The sequence below is a fragment of the Mustela nivalis genome (genome assembly GCF_964662115.1).
Source record: "Mustela nivalis genome assembly, chromosome: 18".
In the NCBI taxonomy this organism is placed as follows: Eukaryota; Metazoa; Chordata; class Mammalia; order Carnivora; family Mustelidae; genus Mustela; species Mustela nivalis.
The window spans coordinates 18,311,581-18,335,651 of NC_139037.1; the positions used below are offsets into that span (position 1 = coordinate 18,311,581).

General features: G+C 55.9%; 1 protein-coding gene across 2 annotated transcripts; it reads left to right on the forward strand.

Moving 5' to 3' along the window:
• Positions 1–1,543: 1,543 nt before the first annotated feature.
• On the forward strand, positions 1,544–11,017 carry CDH16 (cadherin 16; the record flags this gene model as incomplete). 2 transcript variants are annotated; one of them, XM_082711972.1, is made up of 17 exons in its annotated part: positions 1,544–1,753; positions 3,071–3,154; positions 3,570–3,725; positions 3,795–3,933; positions 4,285–4,443; positions 5,192–5,388; positions 6,005–6,127; positions 6,336–6,486; positions 6,703–6,930; positions 7,011–7,087; positions 7,161–7,349; positions 7,451–7,689; positions 8,142–8,275; positions 9,047–9,289; positions 9,442–9,549; positions 9,781–9,897; positions 10,646–11,017. In XM_082711972.1, the coding sequence occupies 17 exons, from the start codon at positions 1,544–1,546 to the stop codon at positions 10,741–10,743; spliced, it is 2,652 nt and encodes an 883-aa protein (XP_082568098.1). In that variant the 3' UTR covers positions 10,744–11,017. The 2 variants fall into 2 exon arrangements, with proteins under 2 accessions (XP_082568098.1, XP_082568097.1); XM_082711971.1 differs by lacking the exon at positions 1,544–1,753 and adding an exon at positions 2,684–2,786.
• Positions 11,018–24,071: the final 13,054 nt, after the last annotated feature.

Here is a 24,071-nt window from a genome sequence, read left to right on the forward strand (position 1 = left end):
GTTCTGGGCAAGATACATTTCCTTCATTGGTTCAATTTATTTACTCCACAGACCTCTAGGAGCTCTTGCAACCTGGTTAGAACACTGATGGCAGTTGTTCAATGGCAGGTGTCAAAGCCACTCCTTAAGGTGCAGGACCTCTCTTGACTCACCCACACACCCCCCAGGGCAGTGTTAACTGCTCCAAGCTGCTGCGGCTCTCCATTCCCAGCCTGCAACATACGTAGAGGCATGTGGAAGGCATGGTTTTCTCAGAGCAGGTGAATGTCCTGAGGCCTGAAGAAGAATCCAGGCCTTCTCAGCCCTGCTATTTATTGGCTGTGTGGCCCTGGGCAAGCCACTCAGCATCTCTGTGCCCTAGGGTGTGACATGGGAACAATGACCCTTCAGAATGGAGGTGGGGGCGGATAATGAAGTCATGTGCTTAGAGCAGTACTGGGTGCATGGTAGGAGCTCAACCCATATGAGACCCCTTCAACAACTCCACAGTGCCCTGCTCCAGGCTGAGGTGCCTGGGGAGCCTGAGTGGCCCTGAGGCAGGTGCGCTGGGCTTGTGGCAGACAAGGTTGGAGGCAGCTGAGGGATCCCCTCCCATCCTCCAGATATGAGGTGGGAAGGACTCAGGGAAGACCATGGGAAACTCCAAGGACAAGGATGGACTGACAACGGGGTCACTGACCCTTCCCCCACACACCCCTCCCCTTGTCGGATTCCCAGGCCCCAGAAGCTTCTCCTGGCTCCACTTGGCTGCCCTTGGTGGGGGAGGGGGCCTCTGGCAAGTCCTGCGATTCAAGGTCACCTGAGCTGGCTCAATCTGCTCTTCCTTCTCAGAGGCACGAGACAGGCTGTTGTCCCTGGCTGGCTGTGTCAGCAGCCGGTGCGAGCCCTCAGGGAGCCTCAGGAGATCTCACAGGCTGCTGTGTCTCCCACCCACTGGCCCCACTGGTGGGTGGTCTAGAGCCTCAAATATCCAGTTCAGGCCATGATCATTTATCCTTTGTGTGGAACCTCCAGCTCCTTGTTTTTGATCAAGTTAGAAGCTGGCAAGGCTAAGGAAGGGCAAGGTCATTACCGGGTTCCTGAGACCTGCCCTGGAGGGGTTCCAGTCTGATGAAAGAGATAGACAATGACAATCTGGTGTCTTTTCTGCTTTGATGGTGGTAGCACAAGGCATGGAGTAGAGGGTATTCCCAAAAAAAGAATCCTGAACCAGCCTGGGAGCCCAGGGAAGGTTTCTTGGAGAAGGGAACATTTGAGCTGAGTACTGAAGCCTGAGTAGGTGCTCAGTAGACAGGTGAAGGGAGGGAAGGGCATTCCAGACAAAAGGAACAGAGTGGGCCAAGGTAGAGCTGCATATGCTGATCCACAGTGGAGAAGTGCGATTGAGTCTGGAATCACAGAAAAAGAAGTAATGTCCAAGCCCAAGAGCCAAGAAGTCCCCACTGGGCTGTATGGGAACAGGAGCAGTGCCAGGCCAATGATCTCCCCACCTCCTGGGGCTGGCAGTCACGGATGCTGAGCAGCCCCCAGCTTTCCAAAGTCAATGAGTAACCTGGGGGGCTGGGCACGGCCAGGCCTGCTGCTGTGGGCCCAGTGGTGTTTTCCATTCCTGAGTAAGCATGGCTGGACCGCCTACCTGCTCAAGTGTCCGCCCTGCCCTACCCCACCCATCCCGGCCTGGCCAGCACTCCCTGGAGAAAGAGCCCTCTCACCTGGCAGCTGGACCAAGGGAGCCCGCCTTAGGCACCGGAGGGTGCCCTGGAGGGGTGAGCAGGGCTGAGGCTGGGGTCGGTGGTAGGTGAAGGAATAACACTGTCCTATCCAGCCTTTGTTCAGGGGAAGAATTGCCAGGAATGGCTGGAGTGGTTGTCCATTGCTCTGCAGGCCCAACTCCATGCTGTGTGCTGGCAAATATGAAGACGAGGGCAGGACTCCCTCCCTGAGGGGACTCTGTGTCTGAAGGATGGCAGTGGGTGGGAAAACAGGGCGCAAGACCCCGAACCGTGGGTCCTCTGTTCCAGGAGGAATTGTCCTGTGGTAAAGTCCTGTGTGACCTTGGTCGGGCCTTGCCCTTCAGGCTTCGCCTCCAACATGAGGTGGCTGCAGAAAGTGACCCTCAGAGTCGTCAGGGTCTTTCCAGCTTCAGACTTTTGTGATATTTGGGGTGGCTGGGCAATTACCACTTTGGGATCTCCGTACAAACTGGGGAGGCTATGTCAGGAAGGAGCCAAAAGTGTGGAGGTGAAACGCCAATGGAGATTCTTGGGGGGGCAGGAACCGAGAGACAGGATGGCTGGGCCTGGGGGCCTGGGTGGGCCTACTTGAGGAGCTGGATGGCCCTCAACCCTGCAGGTGATGGGGACCCATGGACTCTAAGGGGAGGAAGAGGAGGCCAGTCTGTCTTGAGGTCCCTCTGGCTATTGGTATGGAAGGATGACAGTGGGTGGGGGGCAATGTCCAAGTGGATGGGATGGGGAGGGGCAGCTCTGAGAGTATAGAAGGACAGGGGCAGGAGAAGGCCTGGCTGCCTTTCCCATAGTGACAGGTAGCAGGAGGTCCAGCTTCTGGAAAAGGCTGGAAGAAGGGACAGTTGCACCCTGTGGGGCCTGTGGAAGCCATGGCTTGAGCTGAGTGGGAGTGAAGGGAGGGACCCTCTCTAGGAGGAGAGTATTAGGAGGGAATCCTTGCCTACCGATCCTGGCTGGATCCTTACTGCCCTGTCCCTCAGGCCCATCCTGACCATGGTCCCTGCCTGGCTGTTGCTGCTTTGCCTCTCCATAGCCCAGGTGAGCTGGGTCCCACTCATCTCCTTCAGACCCTGGCCTTGGGAGTTGGCACCCTTCTCTCCCATTCCACCTGGGCCAGTTGCACTGACCATAGAAGGGACGAGTTGTGGGAGGGTGTGCAGAGCTGACTATAGACCTCGCTGTGGGATCAGGAGGTCAAAGGCCAGAAGGTGGTTGGGCTAAGGTATGGCCAGGCCCCTAGAAGGGGCAGAAATTCCACTTCCTTGTCAGGCACCCATGATAGGAAGGTAAAGCCTGGAGACAAGGAGAGAATCCTCCCCTAGGTTTTCCCCGAAGACCAGTATGCAGAACTGAAGGTGGAAGTCCCCGAAAACTATGGTGGAAATTTCCCTTTGTACCTGATCAAGGTGAGCCTAAGAACTGGGTGGGCTGCCCTCCCCCAGGTCACGCTTCCCCTGCCTCCAGCATTTCTATCTCTTTCTTGCTCTGCCTTTCTTTCAATCCTCGTTCCCAAACAGAATGTGATAGAGTGTGAGAGACTAACAAAATGTCAATTCCAGTAGAAAGTAGAGTTTTAATAAACTATTGGTGGTGGGGTTTCAAGCTTTAGAAAGGAGGGTGGGGAGTCCTGGGGCGCATCAAGTACAGGAGAAAGGGCTCTGGCTTTGAATGTTGGTCCTGTGATTTACTGGCTGTGTGACTTCAGGCAAGTGCTAGCCCTCTCTGAGCCTCAGTTTCCCTACATATAAAATGGGGCCAATGGGTGGAGGGGCACCCCCCAGGCCTGGTTCCCACTGCCTTTACCTATGCTCTCCTCCATAGCTGCCACTGCCCCCTGAGGAAACAGAGGGCAAGATTGTGCTGTCGGGGACCCCAGGCATGGTAGCTGAGGGCCTCTTTGCTGTGGATCCAGAGTCTGGCTTCTTGCTGGTGACCAGGGCCCTGGACCGAGAGGAACAGTCCGAGTACCAGCTGCAAGTATGACCGGGCCAGTGTCGGGGAGAATGGTGTAGGCGGGCCGGGGCGCTGACGACCCTTCCTTTCCAGGTCACCCTGGAGACTGAGGATGGACGTGTCTTGTGGGGCCCACAGCCTGTGCTTGTGGATGTGAAGGATGAGAATGACCAGGTGCCCCACTTCTCTCAGTTCGTCTACAAATTTCAGCTGAGCCTGGGCACCAAGCCTGGTGAGTGCCCAGGGCCACCAGCGAACGACAGGTCAGGTGGGCCCTGAGGAGAGAACAGAGAGTAAAGAAGATGGCCGGCCATTGGCATAAGGACAGGGCCGCCAAGGGCCAAGCTGCCCCCTCCCATTTCTGTCCCATCCTGCTCCATACCTCACTGAGAGTCCTCCAGTCCCTTCCACTCTTGGCCTCAGATGGCTCCCCTGCAGAGTGGGCTGAAAATCTGTGGCTCACCTCCAGCTTCCTGACACAATGATAGATATGGAAGGAAGTACCAGAGAGAGATGAGGGAGGCGGGGAAACTCTCCCCACCCTGCTGCACCCCTTACGGCTTGCCCTCTCCACACACACCAGGCATCCCCTTCCTCTTCCTTGAGGCTTCGGACGGGGATGAGCCGGGCACAGCCAACTCCGATCTCCGATTCTACATCCTGAACCAGGCCCCAGCCCAGCCTTCCCCACACATGTTCCAGCTGGAGCCTCAGCTGGGGGCTCTGGCCCTCAGCCCTGAAGGTGAGCCTGAGCTGGGTGTGATGAGGGGAGAGGGTCAGGGAAAGCTGAGGAAGGCGGCATGTGAGCTGCCATGGAAGGGGGGGTCGGAGCTGGAGAGAGGAAGAAGAAAGAGCATTCTAGGTGGAGAGTGGCAAAGCAAAAGGCTTGAACCATGCATGGAGAGAAAAAATTGTATGAACAGAGTAGCCTCAGCCCTACACTCTGGACCCCAAGCCTAAGGGGCAAGGATAGGAGAGACCTGGGGGGTTGTAGCCTAGGATGTTGCCAGGAGAACTTTGGACTGATTGTAAGGGAGTTCAGGCCAGAGGCACAGGCTGTGGATGGAAAGAAAAAACCATATACCCACCCAGCCAGCCCCCCATTCACCCATCTGCCACCCAACCACATACACTGCCATTTACTCAAACAGCTATCCAAAAGAACGCATGCACACACCCAACTCCCCATCCATTTCCTAGCCAGCCATCCACTCATCCAGCCGGTCATCTACACATCTACACATCCCCCCATGGACCTTCATCCTGCTCCTAGTCATCCAGTCCATCAGCCATTCACTGTGTGCATAGATATGGAAATGGCTTTGCAACTTCCAAGCCCTGCTTGGGTGCTCACTCTGGTGCTCAAAGCACCTCTTGCCTTTGGGCCCAGAGGGCACCTGAACACTTGCCATATGTTTGGCTTTGTGTTTGTTATTCACTGAGAAGGAAGCCCTGGACTCCTGCTCAGCTGGCCACCCTGCCCCTTCTAGGAAGCACCAGCCTAGGCCAGGCTGCGGAAGGGCTGTACCAGCTATTGGTACAGGTCAAGGACATGGGTGACCAGGCTTCGGGCCACCAGGCCACTGCCACCGTAGATGTCTTCATAGTAGAGAACACCTGGGTTCCCCTAGATCCCGTCCACGTGCCAGAGAATCTCAAAGTTCCATACCCACACCTCATAGCCCAGGTGAGTGTGGCTTCCAGGGGCTGAAGTCGCCCCATGGCTGGTACAGCTGGGCCTGAGTCTCAAGATTTGGGGGGTGGGTCTGAGGCCCAGCTTAACCCCTGTTCCTCCCCTACCTATATTCCTCCCTCTACTGTCCCCATTGGCTCCCATCATGGAGTAGGGTCTCCAGGGCCCTGGGACCAGAGCCACAGCCCCTCACCTATTATCCTCTGGCCAGTGTGGCTCTGGGCCGTGACCTGACCTTGCCCCAGGCTTCCTTAGGGAGAACAGCTGCTCCCTCCCTGCTGCCATGGGGATTGTCACCCAGGCTTGGAATGTCTCAGACTTCCTCGAGGAATGCCCTGGTGTCAGGCCTGGCCTGGGAGGGCAGAGAATAATACAGCCTGGTCCTTGAGGCACTTTGGGCGGGGACCAGGCTTGGACCAAGGCCACCAGGGACTTGCTACAAGTGTCAGAAACAAGAGGACCCTACCTGGGCTCCAGGGAGGAGAGCAACTCGCTTGAGGTCCCCCAGCAGCAGGGGCCCAAGCTCCTCACCCAGGAAGAGTTGTGGCATAAGAGCTGACAACCCCTGTCCCTCGTCCCAGGGTGCCCTCCTTCCGTGTCCCCCTCCCAGGTACACTGGAATGGGGGAGATGTACATTATCACCTGGAGAGCCAGCCCTCTGGCCCCTTTGATGTGGATACAGAGGGAAAAGTCTACGTGACCAAGGAGCTAGACCGAGAATCCCAGGCTGAGGTGAGGTGAGGGGGAAGCCAGGAGGGCAGGTTGAGGGGTGCCCGGTCAATGTCCGGTTGGCTTCTGGGGGTATCACATCCCCCGCAGGCACTGAAACAGTGGAAGGGCACCCAGAAAGCTGGAGCTGGCCACCGGAGGGGAACGCAGACCCTGGCCAGGCTGAAACTGCCCTTGGCCTTCATCTGAAGCCCCCCACTGCCCACTTCAGTACCTGCTCCAGGTGCGGGCTCAGAACACCCACCGTGAGGACTACACAGAACCTCTGGAGCTGCGACTGGTGGTGATGGATGACAATGACAATGCACCTGTCTGCTCTCCACGGGACTCCCCAGTCAGCATTCCTGAGCTCAGCCCCCCAGGTGGGCTATGCGTCTTGACAGGGGGTGGGGGAGGGTTGCGTCCTTGGGAGCCGTCCCATTCTGCTCTTCTCTGAGATGGGGCCAGCCTTAGGCCCTTCCATCCATGCCCCCTACCTTCCCACGAGCTCAGGTTCGGCCCAGCACTACAGACGAGGGGGTGGAATGGGGCTTCCAGATTGGGCTGTGGTCCCACCTAGGTGGGTGCTGTCTTCACAGGCACCAAGGTGACTAGGCTGTTGGCAGAGGACATGGATGCCCCCGGTTCCCTCAATTCTCACATTGTGTATCAGCTGCTGAGCCCTGAGCCTGAGGAGGGAGCAGATGGAAGAGCCTTTGAGCTGGACTTCACCTCAGGCAGTGTGACACTGGGGGATGCCCCGCTCCATGCTGGCCAGAACATCCTGCTCCGGGTGAAGGCCGTTGACCGAGGTGGAGCTGAGGGTGGTAAGTGCCCAATGGTGACCCAGGTTCTCTCCCTCTCTGTTCCCTTCTTGGTCTCTCCAACATGCCCTCTCCTGCCTCAGGCCTCAGCAGCACATGTGAGGTCGCTGTCACAATCACAGATATCAATGACCATGCCCCCGAGTTCACTGTTTCCCAGGTAAGCAAGAACAGGGGAGGAGACCTTGGGAAGGTACTGATGAGGGGCTCACAGCCCCTCTGCATCTCTCCAGATTGAGCCTGTGAGCCTTCCTGAGGATGCAGAGCCAGGGACTCTAGTGGCCACACTCATGGCCACTGATGCTGACCTTGAGCCTGCCTTCCGCCTCATGGACTTTGCCATTGAGGCAGGGGATATGGAGGGGACCTTTGGCCTGGATTGGGAGCCAGACTCCAGTCATGTCCAACTCCGACTCCTCAAGGTAAGGGGCTGGGGCTGGGGAAGAGGCAAATGTGGGTATACCCACGTGAATGCACAAGTGTGCCCTGGCCCAAACAGTGACCCGGACCCCATTGGTTCTAGAACCTCAGCTATGAGGCAGCTTCCAGTCACAGGTTGGTGGTGGTGGTCCGGAGCGTGGCAGAATTGGTGGGGCCAGGCCCAGGCCCTGGAGCCACAGCCACAGTGACGGTGCTGGTGGAAAAGCCGGTGCCACCCCCTAGGCTGGACCAGAGCTACGAAGCCAGTGTTCCAGTCAGCACCCCAGCTGGCTCCCTCCTGCTGACCATCCAACCCTCAGAACCCGTAAGCAGCCCCCTCAGGTGAGCCAGAAGCCCAGCCTCTAACTGGACTGGACCTCCCCTGCTCCCCAGGGATGACCCCCAGGGCCTCAAAGCGGACTCACATTGTTCCTCTAACAATGCTAATGTTCCTCTAACCAATGCTAATGGCGAGGTTGTGAGTCCTGAGGGTGGGTCAGAGCTGGAAGAGTTGGGTAGGGCATGGAGCAGAAAGTTAAGACTCCACGCAAGCTCAGAGGCTGCCTCCTGCACTGTCCTGGATGCCAACCACCCCATCCCTCACCCAGACTGCAGCGCAGACGAGTTCTATTCCCCGGCCCCATCCTGTCCCTTTAGGGGACACCCCCAAGTCACAGAGAGGATGTGGAACTTGAGCAGGTCACATGGCCCCGGGGGGGTGTCTCTGAATAAAACCCCATATATGGTCCCAGTGCCTCCCTCCCCCACCCCCCCCCATCTTCTCTGGGCCTCAGGTTCTCCCTGCTCAATGACTCAGAGGGCTGGCTCTGCATCAAGGAGGTCTCTGGGGAGGTGCGCACAGCCCGGCCCCTGCAGAGCGCCCAGCCTGGGGACATGTACACAGTGCTCGTGGAGGCCCAGTACGAAGGTATGGCCGGGCATTTGTGGGGCCTCCGCGAGGGACAGTAAGCCTTGGGGAGATAGAGAGATAGATAGGGCTGAGCTTCCTTCCTAGGGTCCTTCCTGGCATCCACTCTGCCCCTGGCAGGAAAGAGGAATGAGGGCTGGGGCCAGCGTCGGTCTCTGAGATGCCTGGCATCCACGTCCCCTCTCAGACCACGCTCCTCACTGGACACTTAGAATCCTCCAAGCCTGCCCCTCGGCCCTGGAGGGCCTCTCAGGTGTTGGCTTCAGATGTAGGCGAGGAGCAGAGGCTGTGGGGCCAGGCAGGTGGAAGGAATGCTGGGGGCCGTGTCTCTGCAGGCCAGGACGTAAGCCAAGCTGGGCCACTGAAGCCAGGTATGGAGGACTCTGAATGCCACACTGACTGGATGAAAAGCTGGCCCTGACATGGCTCTATCAGGGAGGCAGCTCTGCTCTGGGCTGGACTGTCCTGTGGTGCATGACAGACCCAGCAGAGCAAGTGTCCCTATAGTCAGGGCATTTCCACGGGCCCTGACACTGGTGGCTGGGGTGGGGTGGGGGCTGGGGGTGAGAGCAAGCGGGGTATCCAGAAAGGCACAGAAAGGCCTGGCAGCCATTTGGATAGCGAAGGGGACAAGGTGCACGGTGAGGAAGAGACAGGTGCGAGGATGCGGCTGGGGGTGGCAGGGGAGGCGGGCAGTAGAGCTGGTGTGGCCTAGATGCTGCAGGGTAAGATCTCCCGGCCTGGGACTAGCTCACACGGCCTCCTCTGCAGACCGGCCGACACTGAGCACCTCTGCAACCCTCGTGATCCACTTCCTGAAGTCTCCGTTTGCCTGGGCCCCAACCCTGAACCCTGTTCCCACCCGCCACCTCTGCACGCCCCGCCAGGACCATGGCGTGGTTATCAGTGGACCCAGAGAGGACCCTGACCCGGCTGGTGGGCACGGTCCCTACAGCTTTGCCCTTGGCCCCAACCCTACGGTGCAGCGGGACTGGCACCTCCAGGCTCTCAACGGTGTGTGGTGGGGAAAGGTGGAAGACCGTGGCCAAGGCGGGAGGCGGGGGTGGGGGGGCATCGGAGATGAGATGGCCCTGTGCTGTGGTGGCGGGGCTGGGCCTCAGGCCTGCCCGGACTAGGGACTAGGCTCACTGCTTGCGGTCCCACAGGTTCCCACGCCTACCTCACCCTGGCCCTGCACTGGGTGGAGCCACGTGAGCACGCAGTGCCTGTGGTTGTCAGCCACAACACTGGGACGTGGCAGCTCCTGGTCCGAGGTAAGGTCAGGGCTCTGTGTGCCTGCAGTTCCCGAGGCGACCATTGGGGTGCAGGGGGAGGGACTGGGTACAGCGCACAGAGGCACTGCATGCAGAAGAGTAGGCGCCCACCCCCACACATAAATATACACATGTGCCCCAAATCGTCTATCAGCTGGCTGCTCAGAAGCCTCTGAGCAGCTGGAGCTCCGGCCCCCAGACCCTTACCTTCCCCCGTCCCCTGTCCCCCAGTGATTGTGTGTCGCTGCAACGTGGAGGGGCAATGCATGCGCAAGGTTGGCCGCATGAAGGGCATGCCCTCAAAGCTGTCGGCGGTGGGCATCCTCGTGGGCACCTTGATGGCAATAGGTAATGGGTGCGGGGCTCGCTAGCAGGGGAGGATGGTGGATGCTCAGAGTTATAGCCTCCGGGTACACAGTGCCCTGTCCCGCGGGGCTCCCCAGGGCTGGAGAAGGAACCCCACAGCTCTCCTAGTCATCTGTTCCTCCTTCATACTATCCTACTCACCATCATCATCATTGATGACAGCATTTGCTCTTCTGTGATTATACATTGACTGTGTAATATAGGATTATCAGAGTCAGTCCTCACAACCCTGTGAGGTAGATTGTGGCATCGCTCCATTTTTCAGATGAGGTCCCTAAAGTTCAGAGAGGTCAAGTGACTCGTCTGAGATCACACAGCCAGAATGTGGCAGAGCCCAGGTCTTCCTAGCCTAATCTTTTTAGTCCAAGCCTCCCTCTTTATCCTCTTGATTTCTTTGGCCCTCTGGATTTCCCTTGGCTGGTTTTTTTGTTGTTGTTGGTGGTGGTTCTAGCACAATGCTTCCTGAGTCTATGGGAACAGCTCAGTGGCTCCCAGTTGACTTCCACCAAACTGTTCCCCAGAGAAGGGGAACGAGGCTGGGGTGTTCTGGATAGCCACAGTCCAAGCAGTCAGGCTTCTACTGGGCCCAGGACCACAGTCATATGCACCCAGCATTGCAGATGCTGCTTAGGAAATTTTACTACCCTATTAAACCAATAGCAACAGCAGGGTGATGGACCAATCCCATGGCTCCTTGTGAGAGCTGATGCATCCTTCTTGGGCCTCTCAGGCATCTTCCTCATCCTCATCTTCACTCATTTGACCTTGGCGAGGAAGAAGGATCTAGATCAGCCAGTGGACAGCGTGCCCCTGAAGGCGGCTGTTTGAATGGTCCAGGCAGCCCCAGCCGGGAGCTTGGCCTCTGCCTCCATCTGGGTTTCCTGGGAGAGGGCCCAGCACTGTGGATCACTGGGGGCTAGGACAGAGTTGGAGCCCCTTCTCCTGCCTGTGATGGAGCCAACAGCACCAGACAAGTCTGTAGAGCCTGAATACTGACTTGATGGGCTGCCCATGGGAATGTTCCATATGGGGCCATGTTTGTCTACCAATAAAGCCTCAGAGAGCAGACAGGGCCTGTGCCTGCTTCTCAGAGTCATGTGAATGTGTGCATTACTCATGTCAACCTTCATTCCTTTCACATCTACTGCGCAGAGAGTCTAGGGACTTGAGGGACAAGCCTGGGTCCCCTTTGAGGAGGGATATGGGGGCATCACGTTGCTTCTTGGTGAGAACATGAGGTTGGAGCACAGTGGGTCATTTTTCTGGGCATTTGGAGACCATGGCTGCAGACCCTGGATGGGTCAAGTTGAGGATGATGTCCTTGAGAGTGCATTCTGTGTTTTCCGGGACACAGAAAACTGTGTTTGCTAGGGGAGGGCTCCTGTGCTTATGTGGGAGCACACTGTTGTATTTGCATGTGGGTGGGCAGAGGTCCCATAATTTTAAGAGGGGTCTGTATGGGAATCATGAGGGTCTAATCGGACTGAAACAGGAGAGGTGAGGTTGGGAATGGTCCCTCTGCTCCAGCACAGGCCCCAGGGCACCTCTGGATTTCATATACATGATGGTCAATGTACTGGGGCAGGGTCTGCAGAAAGTCAGAGAAAGGGGGAATCAGAAGGACAGGAAACCCCATGGCTCACCCTAGAGATGTCCCTGCCCCTGCCCCTAGTGAATGAACCCTTTTCCCTGACCCAAGATTAAACCATGACCCTGGTGCTCTGCTGAGCCCTGACCACACCTCTGGGCGGAGCTCCAATCCCTGACCCTTGACTGACCCTAGATACACACTGATCCTCCATGCACCCATCCCAACGGTCTCTGGGGAGCCAGGGTGGGACTTGCTGTCCCAGGCACCCTGAGCTGATGATGGTAAATCACGGGGAAGGGAGAAAAACAACCTCTGTGGGGCCCAGGCCCTATTTTTAGGAGATAATCTCTCTGCTCCTGGCAGATTCTGTGGGATGGGGGCCAAGCCCAACCAAGAGAGATGGGGTGGGCATCCTGGTTGGTCTGAGAGTCTGAGTGACTCACAGAGGATCCCCAGCCCAGGAATGAACTCTGAGGCCGGTCCCCGCCATCCTGAGCCCAGGACGCACATATGCGCCCACGCGCGCGCGTACACACACACACACACACACACACACACACACACACATCCCAACTGGAGGTTCTGCTAACGACTGCGGTTCAAGCAGAGCTTCCTGCCCCTCTCCCAGGATTCTCTATTCGGCCTGCATCCACTTAGAAATCTCCAGGGTGCAAAGCTCTTCAAAGGTAGCATCTCATCTGATCTTCCCACCAACCTGTGAGGGCAGGATTATTGGCCCCATTTGCCCCTGGAGTTTCTTGAAAGTCAGAGAGGTGAAGGGCTGCCTCTGAGAGTCTTGGAAGCAGAGTGCAAGGTGGGACTGTCCGGCCGAGGTTAGAATTACTTCTCCTCAAGTGTCCACAGCCTTCAGTGGGCCTCCCACAAGATCCCTGAGAAGGGGCTTAGAGATCAACAGGCCAGCTCCTTCTTGTAAAAATGGGAAAGCGAATCATGAAGAAGTGAAGGGATCTTCCCAAGTCCAGCCAACAGCACCTGAGCTAGGACCCTGGTGTCACCCCACTCTCTGGGTCTTTGTTCTGGATGGATGGACAGGTAGTTAGGTGGATGGGTGAGTGGGCGGGCAGGTTGGTGGATGGGTGGATAGGTGGATGGGTTGGTAAAGAGGTCGGTGGGGTACCAACAAAGGAAGGAGTGGATGGTGACAGGGCAAATTAAAGCACCTGCCCCAGCTTGAGGCCATTTTTGCTTTGGCTTCCAGGCCCCAGGCCACCCTCTGACTATGTCAGTTCTGGTGCTGATCAGAAGGTCCATAATCCCCAGGGATGCAGACTCACTTTCCCTGAGAGTCTGTGGACAGAAGCCTCTCCATGATCTGCAGCCCATTCTATAGAGGAAAGTAAGGATCAGAGAGGGGTCAGTCCTCCTTCTGGGTCCCAGAGGGTCAGAAGCACAGGGCCAGTACTGGTCTGTGGACTTGGCTGTGGGTCAGTGAGTGCTGGTAGAGACTACCCTCGGGAGGCAGGCCTCATTCTGCAGGCAGGGCCTAGCTGCTAAGCCAAGGTGAGGAATAACTGAGAGCTCAGTGTGGATAAAGGAACATGAGGTCCATGCCCTGCCTCATCTTTGCTGTGTGTTCCCAGAGGAGTCACTTCACCTCTCTGAGCCTTGGTTTACTTGTTAATAAAACGGGACTCACAAAAATGGAGTTGTTGAGAAGACTGTATGAGATGATCCCTGCTAAACTGTGTTTAGCACAGCACTGGGCCCACAACAAGAGCTGAGTACACGTGACTTTCCTTGCTGCACGAGGCGCATACTGCAGCCCCCTACTCCCACATTCCCCAGGGGCCCCATGAGGTCCAGGCTTTTGGGAGGGAGTTTGAAGGGGAGCCCCAACTCTAGCCCCAACATGGCCCTACTGGTGACCCTGGGCAAGACACCCCCTCCAGCCTTGGCTCCTTGCCAGGTCTAAAGTTCTCTCTGCGGAGACGTTGAGGGGTCTCATGGGGTTCAGACTTGTCGGGAGCTTCGGGGAGTCATAGGGTCTGCCCCAGTGGGGAGCTCTTTCTCCCCCTCTCCCAGGCCCCTTTCAGAGGCACAGGACCAGATCAAAGGGACCCAGCACTGAGGAGAGGATTGGGAGGCGGGCTTGGAAAGAATGTAAACATGAGGATATTTTTAAACTTTTTCCAGCCCCAGAGATTAAGGCTCTTGAAGGGAGAGGCCCAGAAGTCAGTCTGGCCCTCACTCACAGAGAAACAGTCTGGGGACCTCAGAGACTCTGATCCCACCCACACCTACCTATATCCAGCCCAGGACCCTAGCTTGGGCCTCAGGGCAGTTCCTCCTCTGATCATACCTCCAGAGGTCCTGCTGCTATGGGATAGCATGTTTCTAATGAGGGGACCTAAGAGATATGGGAGGATCCAAAGGATTTCAAGGGTTATGGGGGCCTACCTGGCAGGGCTAGTGTTGAGAGACTGAGATTAGGGACCCCTTGGTGGCCCTGTCATTCCACTAAGTGCACACACATGCATGCATGTGTGTGCATGTGTGTGTGTCTGTGTGTGAATGTGGGTGTGAACGTTCATATTAAAGTCTGATCTGCATGGTGTCACAGTGTGGGAGTGTGCCAGAACTCACCCCAGCCACTCCCTTCCTCCCCTTCCCTGACCCCTCTCCCCAAGACTGCTTGGATCAGCGGGGATTGGCGAGGGGGGGGGCGGTGGTGAGGCTGGCAGGAGGTAGGCTCCAGGGGAAGATGAAGAGGGCAAGGGGGCTGGCGGAGAGGGGCCTGGGCCAGGTCTGAGCTATGCAGTGAGTCAGGCTGTGGGAGCTGCAGGGGCCACTGACGTGGTGGTGGGGGCGGGAGAGGGCTGCTTCCTTCCCCGCCACCCCCCAGGTATCACAGTGACTCAGGAACTTGGACACCAAGCTCCCTACATCTCCTCACTCTGGTGTCACGGTGACGCTCACCCTGGATTCTATGACAACAGCTTCTTCGCTCTGAGTGATTCTGCCACCCTCGCACACTCGTGCGACACAGTGGAGCACACCCACAGGAGTGTCATAGGGAGACTTGAAGAGGGGAATCAGTCACAACATGACCTCCTACCTTGTACTCATGTCCTAGGGACTCCCACAGCATTACCCCGTCCAAATTCCCACTGATTGGGAAGTCAGAGGGTCAGGGTTCATGGGGGTGTTTGACAGCCCGGCCAGGCTGTGGTTACCAGGACAACAAAGGGCTCTAGCCCCAGGAGAGGCCTCGCTGGATGTTTGCCAGTCTCCAGGGGGCGGTTGGGCCTCCTTGTCCTGCTTCTGGACTTAGAGAGGGACGAGTATGCAGCTCCAGGTCACACGATTCCTCAGCAGAGGGCAGGCCCTAACAAGGTGGCAAGCTGCCTTCCACAGCCCATCCATTGAGGCAACAGAGGCCAAGGCCGAGGCCTGGCCCTGTCTCCTAAGATGCTGTGGGACTTCGGACCCAGGACAGTGAGGGGAGCTGGATAGGGCTAGAACTGCTGCCTCAGGGGGCCTGGTGCTTGCCTGAAGATGTCGCTGTGTTGTCCCTGTGTGCCTGCCCTGTCGCAGGGGTTGTTGCTATTCTTACCTACTTAGTGGTAGCCACAGGGTCAGAGATAGTGGCTGGGTGGGAGGGAGTCATGAGTACCAGCCCCTTATCTGACACATTCTCTGGAAACTTGGCCAGGGCTGCCAGCTTTGGGGGCCTGGGTAGGGGGACAGTGAGATGGTCACATGGACTGGGTTGGGGGATGGGCTCACTTGGGACAAGGTCTGCAGCAGCTGCCTCTTGCCTGCACAGCCCAGCAAGGTCCCATCAGAAGTGGGACTTCCAGGGGAACATCTTCCCATGTGGTCATTAAGACCTGCAGGTTGTCCTCAGCTTCCCACCCAATCCCAATGATAAGACACAAGCCCGGAGTTTCTCATGACCCAGAAGACAATGTGTTGGGTTCCCCGGTGAGTTCATAGGCAGGGGCTTCCTCTAGAAGAAGAGCACTGTACTGTGAGCTGCAGAAGCCCAGGTCAGCCACAGTCCTGTCCATGTCTCGGCTGTGTGACTTTATGCAAGTTGCTTCCCCTCTCTGAGATTCAGTTTCTTCATCCCTTTCCTAGGCTGTTTTAAGAACAAAGTCCAGTAAGGAATTCGGCCTGAGGGCTGCAGGTGTGTGTGTGTGTGTACGTGTCCATGCACATATGCTCTGGTGGGTGGCCAGGATGGGGAGAGGGAGGCACGCAGGTCCCCCACCCTGGAGACTCCCGCCTCATGGATTTTCCATTGGCACGTCGGCACCCTCTCCCCCAAAATAGGCCCTAAGAGCCGTGTGCGACAGAGCCCAGACTGAAGCGGACTTTTTTTAGCTGCCCTTTGATTGTCAGCTCTCAAACGGCCACTATTTCAAGCCCCAGCGCCTGCAGGAGTAGGGCCAAGTGGGGGCTGCGGTCAACTAGGTGGGCCTGGCTGGCTCTTGGAAGGCAGCCTCTGGGGGCCAGCCCTGCCCTCTGATACCCAGCACTGCCAGTTGGGGGGAGCATGGCATCCCCTGTGTATTGGGCTGAGGGCTTTCCATCCACCTCTGGGGAAGCTGCAGATCTGGCAAAATCCAACCTCATTTATCGGGCTCACCCTGCAGGCCGCTGGCCAGGGCTGTGGAGAGAAGAGCACGTTGTGGGGATTAACTGAGATAGTATGAGCAAAGCCCTTACTTAGCGCAGGGGCTGGCATGTCAGGCGCCCTCAGAAAATGGGAAGAACTACTATTTTTTATGTTGTCACTACAGCGACGGTCATTCTTGTTTTTGTTGTTACAGTAACATTTTTTTTTTTTATTAATTTATTTGACAGAGAGAAAGATCACAAGTAGGTGGAGAGTCAGGCAGAGAGAGAGGAGGAAGCAGGCTCCCGCTGAGCAAAGAGCCCGATGCGGGGCTCGATCCCAGGACACTGAGATCATGACCCGAGCCGAAGGCAGCGGCTTAATCCACTGAGCCACCCAGGCGCCCCTACAGTAACATTTTTAAAATCAGGTTTCCTTCCAGTCTTTTTATTTAAAATGGATTTATGTTGCTGAGTTCGGGCAATAATATTCCTCCAGGAACACAACTGGATTCTGTAGAAAGGAGCTCCTCCAACTCGGCTGGGGTGTTCCTCTCTGTATTCTGGACCCCTGAGATTGTACCTGACATTTCAGAATGTCTTTGATATGCCTGCAGCTTCTGCCATCTCAAATGCCATCAACCCCTGCTCCCATAGGGTTTCAGAGTCCCAGAAGGTCAAGTTCGACATGCTGGATCCCCAGGCAGCTCCAGATTCTAGAACCCTCCGGTTAGAACCTAAGGAAATGGGCTTGTTTCCACAGTTAGATGTGAGGAAGAATTTTCCAGCTGTTCAGATGTGGAAGATTTGGCAACGGGTCATGAGGAGAAATGAAGATCCTCTTGGCCTCCGGGTCATAGTGTGTGTGTGTGCAGGGGGTGTGGACTGCCAAGAAGAGGGGAAGAGGAGATGGGGTAGAAAGCCAGATTCTGGGAAGTGGCTGGGAAGGGAAAAGAGGACAGCCAGTCTTCCCACTTCCCTTCTGGGGTCACTTCCCAACAGGGCAGCAAGGTCAGCTAGGGCTGGGGGGGTCACCTGTTCCACCCTCGTCTCAAGTGGTTACCGCGCAAGGTGAGACTTCCTTGTTACCCGAAGGACAGAAATAGATCCCAGGTGATGGCCAGTGATCCATGCCCAGAACTACCAGGGTTATTCTGAGAGCGGCAGGCACAGAGCCAGGCCAGGCTTGCTCAAATGGAACTGAGCTGGAAGTGGCATCCTTGGCCTGCAGGCTCACCCTGCCCTTTCAGGAATCCTGAATGGGGTGTGGGGACGGGAGCCGTATGCAGGCCAACCCTCGAGAGGTGGGCTTCAGATCCTGACTCGGCCATGGGATCTTGGACAAGTCGCTTGGCATCTCCAAGCATCAGCGTCCTTCTCAAATGATAGGGACCTCGATCCCTGAAGCTGACAGTTAGTGCACAATTGATGTGTGAATCTCTATTTCGGCTGTCCCAGAGTGCAAGGGGTCCAGAGAAGGCAAGGGCCTTGTCTGTATAGCCCACCTGCCGACAGGCCTCTTACCCACCAGTCTGAAGGAGTCAGAGTCAGGCACAAAAGCACGTTTCTGGAAGGGCTTGTGGGGATTTTCCAGGAAAAACTCCATCCAACTGGAGAATTCCATTCCTGGCCCCGCTGCCCAGGGCTTGGGCTAAGGAGGGGATGCTCTGGCTCATTCTGGTTCTGTCCAGCTCCTGCTCCTTGCCTGCAAAGCTCAGGTCAGGGTGCCTCAAACCATAAGCTTTTGTTGTTTGCTATGGCCCCAAGGTCCCACTCGAGGCCCTGGCACAGGACGGTGCTGGGCTCACAGCTGGTCCTCTTCTGACCCCTCATTCCTTCCAGGGCTCCTCCCCTTTCTTCATCCAACATGTTTGAGCATTTTCCCTGGAACCAGCCCCTGCCTTCAGGATCAACCCCAGTGGAAATGGATAAGCCAGCGTGGTGGACACTGACTGGGGGAGAGATGACATTTGACCCAGCTCAGGGGGTGGGGGTTGACAAAGGCAGCCAGAGTAGGAAAGGATGACCAGGGTGGGACAACAGCATGGGCAAAATCTCTGAGGACTGGGACATGCTGTGACCTACTGTGACATTTCCCTGAGGCTGGAGCACAGGTTTGAGGGTGACTGATGGGCACCATGGTCAAGGGTGGGAAATGAACTGAACTTAGTTATTTGCTGAGCTGGAACTGGAACTCGGTTGCTTTCCCAGCCTGGGTCTCTTCCTTCACAGCTACCCCCAACCAGGGTTTCCCCTGGGTTTGGCCAGGAATGGGGGTGGGGTGGGGGTGGGGTCTTCTCGGTGGGGAGAGTCAGGCGGGCAAATAGGAATCTCAAGACAAAACAAGGTGTTACAGCTGGGCCCAAGGGGACCTGGCTCAGCTTGCCACAAGGTGGTCACCCTCGCCACCCTCTGGGATATTCCTGCACCCACGAAATGCCCAAAAAGGTCCCCGGTGGTGCTAGAACACTCAGCATTCTGGGAGCAAAGCTTTTGTAGGATCCCAGCAGGACCCTGGGCACAACTAGGTCTACTCTGTCTTTTTTTTTTTTTTTTAAGATTTTATTTATTTATTTGACAGAGATCACAAGTAGGCAGAGAGGCAGGCAGAGAGAGAGGGAGAAGCAGGCTCCCTGCTGAGCAGAGAACCCGATGTGGGGCTCGATCCCAGGTCCCTGGGATCATGACCAGAGCCGAAAGCAGAGGCTTTAACTCACTGAGCCACCCAGGCGCCCCACACTCTTATCATTTCTATCTTAACTTCAACCTAGTACCTGTCCCCTATCCAACTTCAACCACCATCTCCCCCCCTAGGGAGGGGATCGTGGCTCCCCTCTACCCTGCAGGCTGGCGCCAAGGTTTATGAGCCAGTGCAGAAGGCTCTGAGAGCCATATGGGTGGAAAAAGTTACCCGGTTCTAAATCAGCCAGCCTCTGGGTGATCTCATCCCCTTCCCAATATAGTCACAGTCCCCTCCTCCACTGCCAGCCCCTGGCCTGTGGGCTAAGTCACGAGGGAGCTGGTGGAGGGGCATGTGTGAGGGCTGGGGGGTTGGGGAAAGATTTCAGCTTGAGGTCACACTGTACATTCAGTTTCATAATGTGATTTCCCACCCTACCCCCCCCCCCCCACTTACAGTATCTCCATTTAGCAATTTCCCGTCTAATAATAAAGGTCTTCCACCATCACTTTTTTTCACTGTCACTTTAAAGTCCACCCGACTTTGCACCAGAATCTTTTTGTCCAGTATGTTGAGCAAGGCCATGTCAGCGGTGTCCACTTTCTCTTTCTTACTGACACCAGGGCCACGGCCATATTTGTCCAACCCCCCCCTTCTGCGGCTGCCTGGTCCTGTCCCTCTCTCCTTCTCTCTCTGATACATTCTGACAGGTGCTGGACAGGAGAGCAGGTTTCACTGTGTGGCAGAATAGTTCTGGGCTCTTCCCCAAGCCAGAGGTGCCAAGCCCAGGGCAGGGAGGGGGATTGGAGACCAGTCCAGGGTGCCGAGGTCAGGAAAGCCAGGGAGGCTCTGATCTGCAGGCCCCTCTCACCTGCTTGAGGCAAGCAACCCCTCCCCCAGTTTCCACCTGCTTTTGCCTTCCCAACCCCACAGGCCAGGCTGACTGGGAACACAAGTAAAGGCGTCCTGTCTTGCACCCACACAGCCCTGCTCCAGGCAGAGAAGGAGACCCAGCCTCAGGGTGGGACCCCTGACAGTACATCCAGTTCACATCTTGCCAAACATTCCTCTAGCTTCTGCTAGAATGCTTGCACAGATAGATCACTCCTCCCTGCCTGACTTTAATTTAAGGGAGCAGAGAGGGCATGTTGGTATATTTTTTTTTATCAGATGAGTGGATATTCAACAGAATCACATGAACGCTTAGGCAATCACATGAAAGCCAAGAGGAAGTTTTGAAGTCAGATACCAGGGTTCAAAACTCAGCTCCACATTACTAGTTTTGTGATCTTGAGCACATTGGTTCACTTTTCCAGGCTCAGTTTCACCATGTGTAGAATGGCTTCATGATACTTGCTTCATATAATCGTGAGATTTACTATGAAGGATTGGTTCACGTGCTTATGCAGGAAAGAAAAAGGCCTTTCTTCCACATGCTTTGCTCTCTACAAGCTAGAGGCCAAGAAAGGCAGCAGTGTGGTTCCAGTGCAAAGCCGAAGAACCATGGGAATCAATGGTCTAAGTTCCAGTCAGAGTCCACAGGCCTAAAAACTAGGGGCACCAGATGTCCCAGAGCACAAGTGAATGTCCCAGCTCAATGGACAGCACATTTTTCTCTTTCTTCCCTTGGCCTCTTTTTTCTGTTCTAGCCCTGGGCTGATGCCCACCCACTTCTTTACTCAGTCTACTGTTTCAAATGCTAATCTCTTCTGGAAATACCCTCACAGACACAACCAGAAATAATATTTTACCAGCTTTCTGGGCATCCCTTAGCCCAGTCAGGTTAACACATAAAATTAACCATCACAGCCATCTCTCAGATCGACCAGTTATCCAGACTTTGCCACACACAAATATCAATCCCCAGTATCAAAGTTCAGCCCAGATTGAAGAGGAGGAGAATTAGACCCCACAGCCTGATGGGAGGGGTGGCAAAGAATCTGTGGTCATCCTTAAAATCACAAGGAGCAAAAGGGGGGACGGTTCCAGCCTCCCTCCCAGGGGTGACCAGGGGGCAGCCTGACTCTTGGAAGAGGTGACCTCAGCTTGTGGAAGAAAGGCCTTTTTCTCTCTCCTCATTTCTTTCTTCCTGTGTGACACCTGGGGAGGAATGGAGGAAGTTGGGGAGGAAGATTTTGAGGTTTCTCCCAAGAGTGAGGGGGAGCCTAGAAGGTTTGGAGCTGATGAGTGATACATAATATTTGAGTCTGACCACGGTCACTCTGACTGCTGTGTGCTGGGTGGAGCTGACAGGAGGGGGAAGCTGTTGTTTGGGGACCGCGGGTGGCGGGTAAAGGTGGTTTGAACGGCTCTTGGGGCTGGGACAGGGGATGGGGCAGTGGACTCCAGAGCTGGGCAGCTGGCTGTGGGGCCCAGCTTCAGGGAGCAGGAAGAGGAGGTGGGAAGGGTTCAGAGGTGTGGAGCGGTCCACAGAGGGGAGCACCCACACTGGGGGAGACTGATCCCCCACCACCTACAGCCACCACCCGGCTCTGGCTGTTTTGGGACTTCAGCCGCCCTGTCCCCACAAAGCAGGGTTAAGTGATCACAGGACAGGGTCCTTCTCCTACCCCAAACTCACTCCAGCCCCAGGGAGGTCCAGGGTCTGGTGAGGCTCCCTGAAGGGTGTCCCAGGCTGCAGTCCCAGGGACCCTCTGCTCTGGCCGAACCGTGCTTCAGGGTCTCTTCTCAGGCATGATGTCCTCCCACTCCCTCCAGCTGTGGCTGGCACCAACATGGCCAGATGGTGACATCTAGAGGCAGACTCCTGTCTCACATTGCTTCTGGGCAGAATCCCCCAGCAAAGTGCCTGGACAGGCGGAGCCAGGCGCGAGCGCTCCCCATTGGTGTTCCTGTCATGTCCTCCTCTGGATTGAGTGACCAAACACCAGGCAGAGCTCAGAAAAGAGCTGGCTCCTCCGTCCCTTCGTGCCAAAGTCCAGTTTGGAGTCAGCAAAGCCGCTGGAGCCCCAAGTGAACCCAGGGATACTCTCCCTTCCCACAAGCCAAAGACCTGTGAGCTCCATGACATTCCCCATCCGCTACCCACCACGCCACACTATTTCAGAGGAAGGGTCATCCCAGCAGCTCAGCCCGCCTCTTATCACAGAGCCAGCCCCCACCCTCCAGGCCCACCCTGTGTCCTGAGCCCCACATGAGAATTCCTTGCCTCTCCTTAGCGATGCTTTGAAAATCACTTGTGCATTTTCGTCTATCCACACCCACCGGTTTTCTCCTCAGCCCCTTTCCTCACACCTTTTCACACCACCGCTCACGGTTTTGCTACTACTTCTCTGACCTCTCTTTGACTGATTCCTCTTCATCTGCTCCCCCCTCATCCCAATCATCCCTCCCTCTGTCAATCCCCCCATCCTTCCTCGTTCATTCTACAATCAGCAGGACAGGGGGCCAGGCCTGATATTACAGCAGTGGAGTGGAGAGGAGAAAAACAAGAACCAACGCCCCAAAGCGCCTGGTTTCAGCGCTGCAGGGGAAGTGAAGGGGAACGGAGGGGTGCGGTGCTGCCTCCACCGCACCTCCAAGCGGACGAGGAGAAAGCCACGCCCACCGCACCTCTACGCGGACCAGGCGTAGGCCACGCCCACAGCCCCTTCAGTGCTCTTTGCCTGGCGGCGTTCGCTCTCCTCTCCCAGGAGACCACCGAAGGCGCCCCCCTTGCCCACCCAACCACATTTGGCTACCTCTCGCCTTAGCCCTCACTGCACTCTCATCCCTGCTTCCATAAAGACCCCAGAGTCTGTCCTCAGACCCACTGGACCAGACCCACCCCTGTTCTTCACTCCTCATGCTCCTTTCCCATCCTCATGGCCATTGTGCCCAAGGTCACACCTCTCAGCCCCCCACTGGGAGGGGCCATCCCGGGAGCCTTGGACCCAGGGCGTAAGGTGTGTGCAGGGTGGACGGGACAGAGCAGCATTTGGTGGCAGACGTTCTTTCTGTTCATCTGCTGTAGGGAGGATAAGGTTGGGCCTTATCCTTTCCAGAATTCTGGAAAGGCAGGAAGAGTGAAGACTTGGGACAGAGCAGGTTTTGGAAAGTCCCTCCATAGACCACTTTTCCAGACGTGACAGAAAGGAATGTATCCTGGCCTACTTCCGCCTTGCCCCTTGCAGCTAGGCAGTTTCCCAGACACGACAGATAAGGTCAAGGGCTCATGGAACAAAGACACTCTGACCCCTAGAAGTCTGGTAGGGACTCACCCGTTCCAGAGGGAGCTGCTTGGAGCACTGGCCACCCCGGATTCAGAGGGCCACGAGCCTGGGAACCACTATAGGGGATTTAACAGCATCAAGTGAAATCAAAACAAAAACTCTAGATATGAAGGAAACGACATGAATTTATTTCTTCCCCTTGGAAGGAGTCCAAAGAGCTCAATCTTTAAAATTTAATTCTCCGTTTCCCTTGTATTTTTATCATGTTCCAAAATGACGGAATATTGGAACACATGTGTTAAGTATATCTAGCTTCTTTTCAGCACCACCTACTTCTCCATCCCATCTCCACCCACCCTGGGCTGAAACTGTGCAATGAAAGAGTTTTCATGCATTATGTTCCCTTTTTGAAGGGGCCATTATTGGGACAAGTGGATGGACTGTGGATTTGGTTCAAATCTCAGCCCTACCATAGTGTCCGGGGCAAGTTTTTCAGTTTTGTGATATTCAAGAGGGAAAGAGCTCCTCCTCTTATCTTCATCAGACCTCAGACATTCCCTTTTCCACCTTTCCCTCCAGCAAACCTGCTCCTCTTCAAGCCCAGGTGAACCACCCTAGCCCACACTGAAGTGTTAATGACTTAATAGTTGGATTGCTATCAAGAAGCGCCCTGGGGGGGGGGATGGGGGGGCAGTCCTTAGGAGCTTTTTCTCTTCAGAGGCAGGAAGACAGAGCTCAGGGAGTGGGGATGGGAAGGAGGGGACTCTTCAACACTGGAGGTAACTGCCTGGAAGTTTTCCCTAACGCTGGCTCTGCATTGAACACAAGCTGGTTTTATGAACTCAGTTAAATAATACGAAACCCCAGCAGGACTTGGCACTGAGTGTGTGGACATCCTTACAACACAAGCCTTCACTTCCTTTTCCTTCATTTCAGGTCCCTGCACACAGGGTTAACACCAAATGAGGACTTCGTGTGTGGTCAGCAGCCATCAAAAATTTGCAGAGAAAACTTCTTTGGGAGCATGGGGGAGGGGGGGCCTTGAACAGACTAAAATCTTCCCTGGCCAGATAAAGGTGGTGACTCAAAGACTGGACTAATCCAGTACCCTAAGGAATGAAGGAAATTACTA